Raw genomic sequence first — 12,956 nt, 5'->3', positions numbered from 1 at the left:
ACAATCAACCGACACTAGCACTGATAAACGGCAACACATACTCACAGAAAAAGGGCGAGAACTTTTTGAAGTAGAAGTCATGAAATATACTGCAAAACTTTCTCGTATGGTAAGAGAAATGGACGAGCTTCTCTTAATTGTAGAGTCAACAACAGAACGGGATCAACAGGCCAATACAGTGATTTCCCTCAAAGATACTTACCAACGCTACTTGGTTTTATCTAAGGAATTTAGAGGATATTTACAAAGACAGAACTCTGGGGAAAGTGCACGAGAACTTACCTCGCACAGTTTAATTGCGAAATCTGTCAGACAGAAACTAGAAGCTGTTTTTGGACCGTGGCAAAGACCAACTGATTGTATGAGTTCAAGAAGTGTGCAGAAGTCTAAACTTTCTAAAACATCCTCAGGTAAATCCTCAGCAAGTGTGATAATAGCACGTCAAAAGGCAAAACTTGAAGGAGCGAAAGCCAACATGGTATTTGCATCGCGAGAAGCTGATCTCCTTAAAGAAAAGGCTCGGTTGGAGGCAGAGACGTTAATTAAAAATGCAGACATTGAGGCTACGCTTAAGAACTTAAAGGCAGAACAGGAAACCAAAGTGGCCAGCGTAGAAATGGATGCTGTCCTTGAAGAGTTGGAGGGCCCAGGAGAGGATATCTCTGATGTCTCAGAATCAAGTGTTCACCAAAGAACTGTTAATTATGTACAAGAACAGAACCAATTGAAATCCGACACCTTTTTACAGTCAGGGCACTCTAATGTTTCCACACATAATGATGCTCCGAACCTACTTGTACAGGAACAGTTACAAGGGAAACACGGACCTTCAGAGGCTCACTCACCTCATGTACAAGCTCCCTACATGCCACCAGAGGCTCAGACACAAGCTCCTCACTCACCTCACCTCATGACAAGCTCCTACATGCCACCAGAGGCTCGGACACAAGCTCCTCACTCACCTCATGTACAAGCTCCCTACATGCCACCAGAGGCTCGGACACAAGCTCCTCACTCACCTCATGTACAAGCTCCCTACATGCCACCAGAGGCTCGGACACAAGCTCCTCACTCACTCATGTACAAGCTCCCTACATGCCACCAGAGGCGGACACAAGCTCCTCACTCACCTCATGTACAAGCTCCCTACATGCCACCAGAGGCTCGGACACAAGCTCCTCACTCACCTCATGTACAAGCTCCCTACATGCCACCAGAGGCTCAGACACAAGCTCCTCACTCACCTCATGTACAAGCTCCCTACATGCCACCAGAGGCTCGGACACAAGCTCCTCACTCACCTCATGTACAAGCTCCCTACATGCCACCAGAGGCTCTGACACAAGCTCCTCACTCACCTCATGTACAAGCTCCCTACATGCCACCAGAGGCTCGGACACAAGCTCCACTCACTCACCTCATGTACAAGCTCCTTTCATGCCACCAGAGGCTCAGACACAAGTTCCTCACTTCCCTCATGTACAAGCCCCCAATGTGCCACCAGAGGCTCAGTTACATGCTTCTCACTATTCTGATGATCATGATGCTGTTAAAGGGCTTTCCAGGTATCTGATAAAACGAGAACTTGTCACGGATCGCCTTATAAAGTTTACTGATACACCGGAAACCTACCTTTCTTGGAAGGAAACATTTAAAGAAGTAATCAAGGAGGTTGATGCTAAACCTTCAGAAGAGATCGACTTGATGGTTAAGTGGCTGGGACCACAGTCAAGTCCACAAGTGTCAAGCATTAAGACAGCACATGCAGGAGACCATAGAAAAGCTTTGACAAAGGCATGGGAAAGACTTGATAGTTTTTTTGGAAGCCCAGAGAGAGTGGAACATGCTCTAAAACAGAAACTACGTAATTTCCCAAGGTTATCATACAAAGACAAACCAAGATTCTATGAACTGTCAGATACATTGAACGAAATACTTGCTGTAAAAGAAGATGAAAAATACAGTGGACTTCTCAGTTACTTTGACACATCAATTGGCGTAAATCCTGTAATACAGAAACTGCCGGCTGGTCTTCAAAACAAATGGCGTGATAGGGCTATGACCTTCAAACGCACACATGGTGTCGCATTCCCACCCTTTTCATTCCTCTGTGTATTTGTTCAAGAGATAGCAATGACACTGAATGATCCAGGTTTCGACTATATAAGCAGTAGTGCTGATTCCGACAACCCAGTAACACAAGGTAACAGGAAGAAACCTCATGTATCTGTTCACAAAACATCCGTCTCAGAATCAGTATCTGGTCGAGTGGAATCTAGGTGTTTGATTCACAATGCTGGACACTCATTGAATGACTGCCGGGTATTCAAAACAAAAAGCATCAAGGATCGTAGAGATTTGCTAAGAAAACATGGACATTGTTTTCGGTGCTGTGACGGCAAACATAAGAAACAAGACTGTAAGGAGGAGGTAAAGTGTAACATTTGTAAGAGCATAAATCATTCAACAGGTATGCACAGCGACCACAGTCCTGTGGTGGCTCAGGATCACGGCGGGGAGAAGGAGAAGGTAAACGTTAAGTGTACTGAAATTTGTGGAAAGCATTTTCAAGGAAAATCATGCGCAAAGATAGTCCTAGTCACAGTTCGTCACAAGGGCAGTAGGAAAGATCCTATTCGATCATATGCAATTCTGGATGAGCAGAGTAATAGGTCACTTGGAAGGAAAGAACTCTTTGATATCTTTGATCCTGATTCAGTATCAGATCTTCTTTCTACATGTAATGGGAAAGTGGAAACAAGCGGTAGACAGTCATCAGGTTTCATCATAGAGTCTATAGATGGCACTGCCTCAATGGAACTCCCTAACATCATAGAGTGTGACACCATCCCCAACAACAGGGAAGAGATACCCACACCAGAAGTTGCCATTCATTACCAACATTTGACAGATATATCCAGTTGTATTCCTCCTCTCTCGGTCAGCTCTGAAATCTTACTCCTGATTGGCAGGGACATGCTGCTTGCCCATCACGTCTTGGAACAAAAGACTGGACCTCCAGGTCATCCATATGCACAACGACTGCATCTTGGCTGGGTAGTTGTCGGCGAGTCCTGTTTGGATAGACTCCATGCACCATCATCTAATGCAAACGTCCTGAAGACGTAACTGAATCCTGCACTAGGACATACTTCAGTCTTGAGCCCATGTGACAGCAAGATCCGGGTTTCTGACATTTTTCATCGCACTGAAAGGGACAACAAACTGGGAAAGTCTGTGGAAGATAAAGCCTTCTTGTCTCTGATGGAAAACCAGATGAAGAAGGAACACACAGGACGATGGATAGCGCCCCTTCCTTTTAAGGAAAACAGAGATCGCCTACCCAACAATAGGAAACAAGCCATGGACCGAGTAAAGCCTTGATGAAAGCTTAGGTCGTAACCCTGTGAAAAGAGAACATTTCTTAGAGTTCATGAAAGGCTTACTGGACTCTGGGCATGCGGAAATTGCCACTGCTCTTGATCCAAACGAGGAATGCTGGTTCCTACCATTGTTCGGAGTGTACCACCCCCAGAAGAAAGACCGCATCAGAGGCGTTTTTGATTCTTCGGCAAAGGTGCAGGGCAAGTCTTTGAATAGCGTTTTGATGTCAGGACCAGACATGCTCAATAGTCTTCTTGGGGTCTTGTTACGATTTCGGAAAGAAACCTTTGCAATAACTGCTGATGTCCAGCAAATGTTCTATTGCTTTCTCGTGCATCCCGACCATCGGAAGTACTTGCGTTTCATTTGGCATAAGGACAACGATTTGAACCAACCCTTAGTTGATTACCAAATGAAAGTCCACGTGTTTGGAAACAGTCCTTCGCCTGCGGTGGCTACTTTCGGACTTAGGAGAACAGCAGATGTAGCTGAAGAGAAATATGGTGCTGACGTCAAGCATTTTGTCCATCGCAACTTTTACGTCGATGACGCCTTGTCCTCGTTTCCTTCTAAAGAGGAAGCCATTGACCTCCTGAGTCGTACTCGTGCTGCACTGAAAGAATTTGGGGACCTTCGCTTGCACAAAATTGCATCAAATTCATGTGAGGTGTTGTCGGCATTTGAACCTGATGACCTCGCCAAGGAACTGAAGAACCTTGAATTTGAAAGGGAAGCGCTCCCATCGCAACGCAGCTTGGGAATGCGCTGGGATCTCCAGCGTGACGAATTTACATTTCATGTTGAACCGGAAGAGAAACCATTCACAAGACGATGCGTCCTTTCATGTGTGAATAGTCTATTTGATCCATTGGGTTTTCTCGCACCTGTAACAATAACAGGAAAGGCCATTCTCCGAGAAGCAATGTCTGATGGAGCCGAATGGGATGAACCGTTACGACCAGATTGTCTGCACAAATGGCAACAATGGAAGTCATCATTGCAACATTTGCAGAATGTAAGGATTCAGCGTACTTATGGCGGTATGTCTATGAGCAAGGCAGTAACGAAGGAAACTCTGTATTTTCTCTGATGCGTCAGAGAAGGCAATCGCAGCCGTAGTTTACATTAAGCTCACCGACTCGAATGGATCTCAAAGTCTTGGATTTGTGCTAGGCAAAGCAAAGTTGGCCCCAAAGCACGGGCATACCATTCCAAGACTGGAGCTGTGTGGCGCGGTTTTAGCGACGGAACTGTTTGAAACTGTTCGGGATGAAATGGACATTGGCTTTGATCGAGTGCGGTTCTTTACAGATAGCCGTGTCGTCCTGGGCTATATTCGCAACGAAACAAAACGATTCTTCATATATGTTGAAAACCGCGTTGAACGCATCCGCAGGTGCAGCAGCCCCAGCGACTGGAACTACGTCTGTTCAAAACTGAATCCGGCAGATGAGGCTACTCGGTCAGTTCCTGCAGATGGTCTCAAAGACTGTAAGTGGCTCAAAGGACCTACTCATATACTGGAGGAGAAACAAGACCATGGAGAAGATGTGGACTACCCTCTAATTAGTCCCGAGAATGATCGTGAAATACGTATCCTCAAAACAGAAGTAGAGAAAACTTCAGGAAAAACGTTTGAGAGCAGTAGATTTGAATACTTCTCTTCATGGTATCGTCTTGTACGTGCTATCTCTAACGTGAAAAGCTTGGCCGCTAGATGGACAAAAACCAAACCGGATCAACAGACATGCAACTCTGCGGAAGAGCATGATTTAGTCAAACGGTCGGAACAATTCGTCGTGAAAGTTGTTCAGAATGAAGCATTCCATAAGGAGATCAAGGCACTTGCAAGTGGAAAGGATGTTCCAAGAAATAGCTCAATACTCAATCTGGATCCATTCCTTGATGATGATGGTCTTCTTCACGTTGGGGGACGTTTGAAGAATTCTGACCTTCCACAAACTCAGAAGAACCCAGTTATCTTGCCCAAATCTCACCATGTCACTAGACTCGTTGTTGCTCACTATCATCAGGAAGTCCAGCATCAGGGTCGATTGTTCACAGAAGGTGCAATACGTGCTGCGGGTTATTGGATAATTGGATGTCGACGTTTGATCAACACTCATCTGCGAAGCTGTGTGCAATGTTTAAAGTTGCGTGGAAAGCAACAATCTCCTAAGATGGCAGATCTGCCTCCTGAGCGTCTGGATCTTTCGCCTCCATTCACGTATGTTGGAATAGATGTATTTGGACCATGGACAGTGATCACACGAAAAACCCGTGGAGGCCAAGCACACTCAAAGAGATGGGCAGTGATATTGACATGTCTTGTCATACGTGCTGTCCATATCGAAGTCATAGAAGAGATGACAACCTCGAGTTTCATCAATGCTCTTCGTCGTTTCACGTCTCTCCGTGGGGAAGTGAAATTCATACGTTCTGACTGCGGAACAAATTTCGTGGGAGCAGCGAAGGAACTTGACTCCACTGTCATCAACGTTGACGATCCAAACTTCAAGAGTTTCTTAACACGGAAAGGCATCACGTGGAAATTTAACCCTCCGCATGCCTCACATATGGGCGGAGTGTGGGAAAGACTTATTGGAGTGAGTCGAAGAATTCTGGACGCACTGCTGTTGGATGTGCAAGGCAAAAAGTTAACACACGAGGTTCTTGTAACTTTCATGGCCGAAGTTTGTTCAATCATCAACTCCAGACCGATAGCAGGTGTGTCTGCTGATCCAATGTCTCCAACGCCATTGACTCCCAATACACTCTTGTGTTTGAAGACCACTCACAAAGTGGACTCCCACTGTGTGGATGATTTCACATTGAAGGACATATACAAGGCTCAGTGGAGGTGTGTTCAGCATCTAGCCAATTGCTTTTGGAAAAGATGGAAAGCTGAATACTTGTCTTCATTGCAAGAGAGAAGGAAGTGGCAGCAAGACGAAAAGAATCTACAGGAAGGAGACGTAGTTCTCTTGAGGGACAAATCATTGTATCGTAATGAGTGGCCCATGGGTGTGATTCATAGGGCTGTCCCTAGCGCCGACGGTCGCGTAAGGAAAATCGAAGTGTGTATTGGAACAGACCATAAGGTATACTCCAGACCTGCCAGCGAAGTTGTGCTTCTGGTGTCTAGGAACTGAATATTATACTCTTGAAACGGACCTATATATTCCGGAGTGTAGAGACTATTTTGGAAAAGACTTTCTGTATTGTGTGCAAATAGTGAACTTTTAAATCAAAACGAACATTGAATCAGGGCTGCTTTCACCCTGAAGTATTTGCATCATTGGTATATGTACGAACTATGTTCCACTTCTTTTTTGTCAATTCTTATTTTAAAAGGTGATATAGATATATCAGACGGGGAGTGTTCTGTCTCCGATAGTAATTTTAAGTAATTATGTATGTAATTCCGGAACCTGGTTAACCGGATTTTAGTTTGTTGTATATCCGGATTTTAGTCCGCATTTAGTCCTCATCTTTGTTCTTCCGGTAAAACGGCATGGTCGTCGATTGTGTTTATGGTGGAAGTTTATAAGCAATCCCTTGCTAAGGCACGGTGTAAGTCTATTACAAATATGTTTATATAAGACGAAAATAAGTCTTATTGTCATGTCATGTCAGTCGAGTAGCTGTCAAACAATAGTTTGTGCAGAATTGCCAACTTGATGTTGGATATAACGAAGTCTATTTTTAGTAACAGTAGCGAGTGGAATCTGAATTTGGCATAATTTAGAAATGTATATCTATTTAGACCTATACATTGACATAGTGGTACCTACATATGTATGCTACATCTAGTTTATAGATAATCAGTCGATTATTAGTTGCGGTCAGATAATTCGCGTTTGTTTGTATAATAATGATATAGTCATGATATGTAACGGTTAATTGTATAATGTATAACCGGGAACATACAGAATTGTACATGTAACTAAAGTGTGTTTTTTGCATGTTGTAGTTTTTCACCATTCGTCATAATGAAAACTTGAGAACTGAAGTGACTGGTTTTGTTATGATTTGGTTAGCTGTCAAGACAAATTAAAAAATAATATATACTTATTTATAATACGATCGATTTTACACTTGTCAAAGATGTTACTCTACACTTACTTATAACAACGTAAAATATGGAAGGAAATTAAAGCCTAACACGATTTGCTCACTAAAATTAGCACTTAAGTATATAGTAAACTTAAAAATTAATTGATTTGGCAATAGTGAATTAATTAATTTCCTGTGACTTTGGAGAGGCTGCTTTGTGGGTTTTTTTTAGTTTTATATTGTTAAACTCATTTATAGTTGAGACGAGAATAGACAATTTGATTTAATATTTGACAACAACAATAACCATAATGTCGTGCATCAAACTCCTTTCTTTTTTATTTTCTGATAGGAAATGACAATGGATCCCTTGCGTTCTGAGTGATATCATGTAATTAGCACATAAAGGATCAGCAGCTTTACCTTGACATTAGATTAAACTATACACAATAACGCGGACGGACATACACAATAACGCGGACGGACAGCATATAACTTTAAACTTTTTAATGTGTACTCAATTATTGGGAAGACTGGGTATCTCTATCAACAACAGCCTTCATTAAACGAAGACAATACTATGTCATTTTCTTAAGCAGTGTTACTGAGTCGATGGCTGATGATTGAATGAACTTTTGCAAGTCCGTTTAGCAACCCTTAAAGACAAAATCGAGTTGTATATAAGATATTACAACATTTATCGGTTATCATACATATTGATTAGGTATACAATAACTGGTAATTATCGTTAGCCTACGTTCAAAGTTTAATATTAAAGATGATTTCAAGCAAATACATTTTAACAGATAAGCCAACAATTTTTCATGACATCGATATTTTGACACCTGGCGAGAAATTGCATCATAGTTTTGACGGAGATACAATATCTTGTCAGGTGTTGTAACTTTACTAGCTGATAGGATAGCTCAAGAATTATCTCATAATAATCTACTCCTGGTTGTAACGAGCATTTTGATTGGCTGAACAAAAATATTTTAACTCTGCTTCATTAAAGACAATGAGTGTGTTCTGTTTGTATAAAGAGACATCACAACATCATTTCCGTACTCTTGAAGTGACTATGTCATTTATTTATACGGAAACACACGAAATGATCTCTACTTATCATTATCTATCACTTGTGTGTTACATAAGATATGAACTGGAATAAAGAAAATTCCCTATATCGATATGGGGATCAATTAACGCCTTTAACACATTTAAATAGTGAATATGTAGATGACATCTTTAACGTGTGCTAATGCCTGGATAAGTGTATTCATCATGTTACCATACAAATAATTACAATACATTATTACAATACATTCAATAAAGCTCAATTCAACTATACTAAATTGAACCTCTTCCATGGGGGACCAGAAATCCCAGAAATATGAAATTCACAATCTTGAAAAAACTACCTGTTACATCACTCCATATTGGAAATAATTTTATTGATCAAAGTGATTTCAAACCTTCAAAATTGTTGATATATTATTGTTTCCCCAAACAAGTTTGTATAAGTTTTGTTTGATCAATTACATATTTTGGTTTCATGGATCTTCGGCTAACAATACTTTTGGCCTGTAATATCATTGTCGAATCATAATAATTAATCCTGTCGTGGCGCTAGACCAAGACGTCAAAAGGCAGGTAAGTTGTAATATACGGGTTTAGGAAATAAGGTGCATGTTTTGTTTAAAATAGTTTGAAGAAAAAATATGCGTAAAATAAATGAAATATACAGAAATAAAAATAACTGCATATTGTCTCTTGTCACTTAGCCGACGACTCGTACACAATCCCTCCCTTAGCAATGCTACGAGGAAATTATACCCTATCAACAGGGCGATAATGAATAAGTTTCATCGAGGGTTTTGTCAAATAGGAAATATACAGCTTTTGAATATGTAATGTTACATTTTCAGATTATATGTAAATGAATTAGCTATACAGATTTAATTTGGTTGTTTTACGTCATTGGGAGTGCCTTACAAAACGTATAACTACAACACTCAACCTACGCAGATATAGATAGTTACATCGGCAGAGAGTGTTAAAAAGAGTACTTGAAATTAATCAGTTTCAAGACGATTGATATTCCATTTAAACACTGCAAAACATTATTGATTTGAACGATTAAACTTTGTGTTTATGAATATGGAAAACGTCTCAGTTTTTTTCTGTTTGTACGGAATGGAATCAGGACAATACAAGACAGGAAAAATTTGATTTTTGTGTGCAGTTGCTGACGGAGTTGTCATTGGTCGTCAGTTCGATTTTAATGGAAGTTTTCCAAACAACTTTGAAATGGTTATCCCAATCCGTACTGTTCTGTGACAGTATATCACTACGTGGTGTAGCGGACGACTATTTTGCTTGTGGAAAAGTACACGGAAGAGCGTTCGGGTATTGCTTCGAGGTTTATAACGAAACCAGTTCTGATGATTTTCTGGAATGATTTCAAATGATTAAACACTTTGAAGCAGCAAACCCAGGTACCAGTGTAACAAAATGGAACTTCATGGAACTGTTTTGTAAACCGACTGATACAACGAACATTTGCTTTGAGTACCATTACACAAGAGAATACATGTTCAATTTAGAACAACAATACACGGACACACTTTGGAATGAGACGTACCATCGATTCTTTTTACCAGCAATAGGGATAATAACACTTTTTACGAATGGAATATTGTTGTTTATTCCTGCTGTGCATATGTCAACAAACAGCAATGTCTTCTTCTTGCGGGTAAAGGCTATATTCGACACGTTCGCTGTTACGAGTCAATTACCTGCTCTACTGTACTTCATGACTTTACAGACATATACTGATTTTATTCCCTATTATTTGTGCATTCTAGTCATTCTGTGTGTTGATATTCTGCCGGCCATGTTTCATAGTATATCTGTGTTTATAACGCTAGGCATAGCTATTCAGAAATTGATCATCATCACTTATCCTTTCAAGGTCAATGAATATCTGAGACCTGGAATAATTATTACGTACGTATATTTTTTTCTGATTTCTATTGTAGTGATATCGTATTTTCCGGCTCTGATAGTTTTTTTAACATTGAAACAATGGATGTACAGTCTAAAGAAATATTTAACAAAGACATTACAACAATGTCCCTTCGTTTGTCGACAGGAACAGATAACGAATGGATGCTGGTATATAATAACATAAGTGTCTTACTGAGGACGGCGATTCTCCAGTGTCTTCCCTGCTTCCTCTTACTGATATTGGAAATGTTTGTGATACGTAGAAATTTAGCGTATATTCAGACAAGAAAACGTCTACATAGAAGTAATCTCTCATCAAATACATCTCAAAACTTAACCCAAGTCGTGCACATATCCTTGGCGAGTGTGTGCATCTTTCTCCTGGCTGAACTACCCAATTCGGTAGCAATGATTTACTATTCAGTCTCTGAAATTGGATTGTCACGGAATGTATTACAAAAGAAGGAAATGGATTTAATCAGTACTATATCTGATTGTCTGTCCTGGCTTTCGGCTTAAGGTAACCTCATCGCATGCATTTTATTTTGTAGTAAATTTAGAAAAGCCATATTAGATGTTTTTTCGCTGCAAAGAATGTAGCAATCTGTGAAATTTTCAAGTTGATCAAATCTTATAACTATATTAACTATAACAATATTATGATGAAACGTTATGATGAAAGATTACAATTTCAATAATGCCTTGCAAGAAGGTCGAAGCTTATTTTTCATAAAAAACAAATTAGTAAGTTCAGAATTTATTTACCTATCTGATATAAAGACATGAATTAAATCTGCATATTAATAAATAAGTTATTGATAAAAAATCATTAATTGATGATGAAAAAATACAATGGTGTAGCAATGCTGTATTTACAAACATTCTACCCAAAACCAATATTATAAAAATTAATTTTTAAGTCCAACGTAAATCCAACGCATCAATTAATTTTACAAGAACAAATATCTCACCGGTAAATTTTCTGCTGCAAAATTGGATTGTGTGACTTTTGTAATATCCAAACTATTTTGAAGATTAATGCTGTTGACAGAATGTTTTATCTGTAAAGATTTTATAAACCTTTCGTTGATCGCCTTTTAATGCTTTAGTTTAATTAATGTTGTTAAAAAGTTTTTTTTCTAAAATGTCAAATGTTACTAATATTGTTATTTACTATTGCATGTTTTGTCAGCGTTTACATATGGAATGTCCACCATGGAAGAATATTTTTGAAAGACCACACATATATGGTGTACATATTTTGCTATTTACGTATTTTAATGCATGCAATCAAGATTATTCATGCATTAGTTTTTTCCAGTTCCATTTATATATCACAGTCTCGTTTGGTATTGTAATCTTAAGACTTATGTATTATAAGTATATGTGTTGTCTGAAGCCTGTGTAAAGGTGATTAAAATCGTAATAATGGCATTAAAGTCGTCAATCACCTGGGATAAATAGGTGCTTAATATATACATATACCTATAAGTTATGCTATCAATTTTGCACATATCAAAGAAGTAACTCCATAATTACTTATATCATTGTAAAACAGGAAATAAGATTAAAGACTACAACACGACTTCTAAAAATGTGTCAGCGTTGCACTGCACAGTTAACAAAAATATCCAGTATTCGTTGGCTAATTTTTTTCTGTAATGCTGGAGCAGCTTCTTTGCTTTTTTCAAATGCTTTCAAAAACGGTATTGTTTTTAGTTTGATATGATTAAACTCATTGTATGGTTTTTAAAATCCAGATTATAGCTTCGACTTGGTTTCATTGTAACAATTTTGTTGGAATGAATTAAATATTAATTCATGAACAAAATGATTGAGTTTGTCTTCATTACCGTTTCATCAAAGCTAAATTGTGGCAAGATGAGATCGAGTGTTTCTGTGATAGTCATGAACTGGAAGATATTATTTAGCTTATGGTTAATGTTTACCCGTTCTTTAAACGGCTTAATCGGTATTTAGATAAAGCATGATGGATCCATTGAGAGAAAGCGTGGTAAGTTACAGGAACTGTGAAGCGGATGTGACGTAGTACGCAAGTTGTCGTCTTTGAAATATTCCTTTTTTTAGTACGAGCGAACAAAGCAGGATTTTAGATGTAAGTATAGAACGTATGCGAGTTATAAATGAATCTGGAGGTTAGGATGTCTTTATTTATTACGGTATGCTACAAATGTTTCAAATTGTGTTCGCAATATTTTCCAGCAGGAATCCAGCAATGGAATAATTTCGCGTAGTTACTATTATGGTTTTCCAGCAACGCTCCAGCAAGGTTCCGTTGCTTTAGGAGTCAAGGTGTGAGTACGTCTGGTGATGTCTCTGTGTCCCTTTCCAAAGGTATGTAAGAGATGTTTTCTCGACCCTGATGCTGCTGCTGGTATAGTATTGTACATGTGTACGTGTTATATGTTGGGAATATTTTCTAGTATTTTATAGGATTTCTGTAACTAGGAAACTTATTATGCTGTCAATATTTGGGAATTTTGGAA

At 39.3% G+C, this 12,956-nt stretch overlaps 2 protein-coding genes across 2 annotated transcripts; both read left to right on the top strand.

Moving 5' to 3' along the window:
• Positions 1 to 3,433: 3,433 nt before the first annotated feature.
• LOC138330582 (uncharacterized) lies at positions 3,434 to 4,474 on the top strand. The gene has a single exon (XM_069278144.1). It carries the CDS (start codon positions 3,434 to 3,436, stop codon positions 4,472 to 4,474), a length of 1,041 nt encoding a protein of 346 aa, XP_069134245.1.
• Positions 4,475 to 4,658: 184 nt separating this feature from the next.
• On the top strand, positions 4,659 to 6,536 carry LOC138330581 (uncharacterized). Its single transcript, XM_069278143.1, has one exon. The coding sequence runs from the start codon at positions 4,659 to 4,661 to the stop codon at positions 6,534 to 6,536; it is 1,878 nt and encodes a 625-aa protein (XP_069134244.1).
• The last annotated feature ends 6,420 nt before the right edge of the window (positions 6,537 to 12,956 follow it).

The sequence above is a fragment of the Argopecten irradians genome, chromosome 9 (genome assembly GCF_041381155.1).
Source record: "Argopecten irradians isolate NY chromosome 9, Ai_NY, whole genome shotgun sequence".
In the NCBI taxonomy this organism is placed as follows: Eukaryota; Metazoa; Mollusca; class Bivalvia; order Pectinida; family Pectinidae; genus Argopecten; species Argopecten irradians.
Note: the sequence above shows the minus strand (reverse complement) of the source record. Positions and strands in the feature narration are given on the sequence as shown.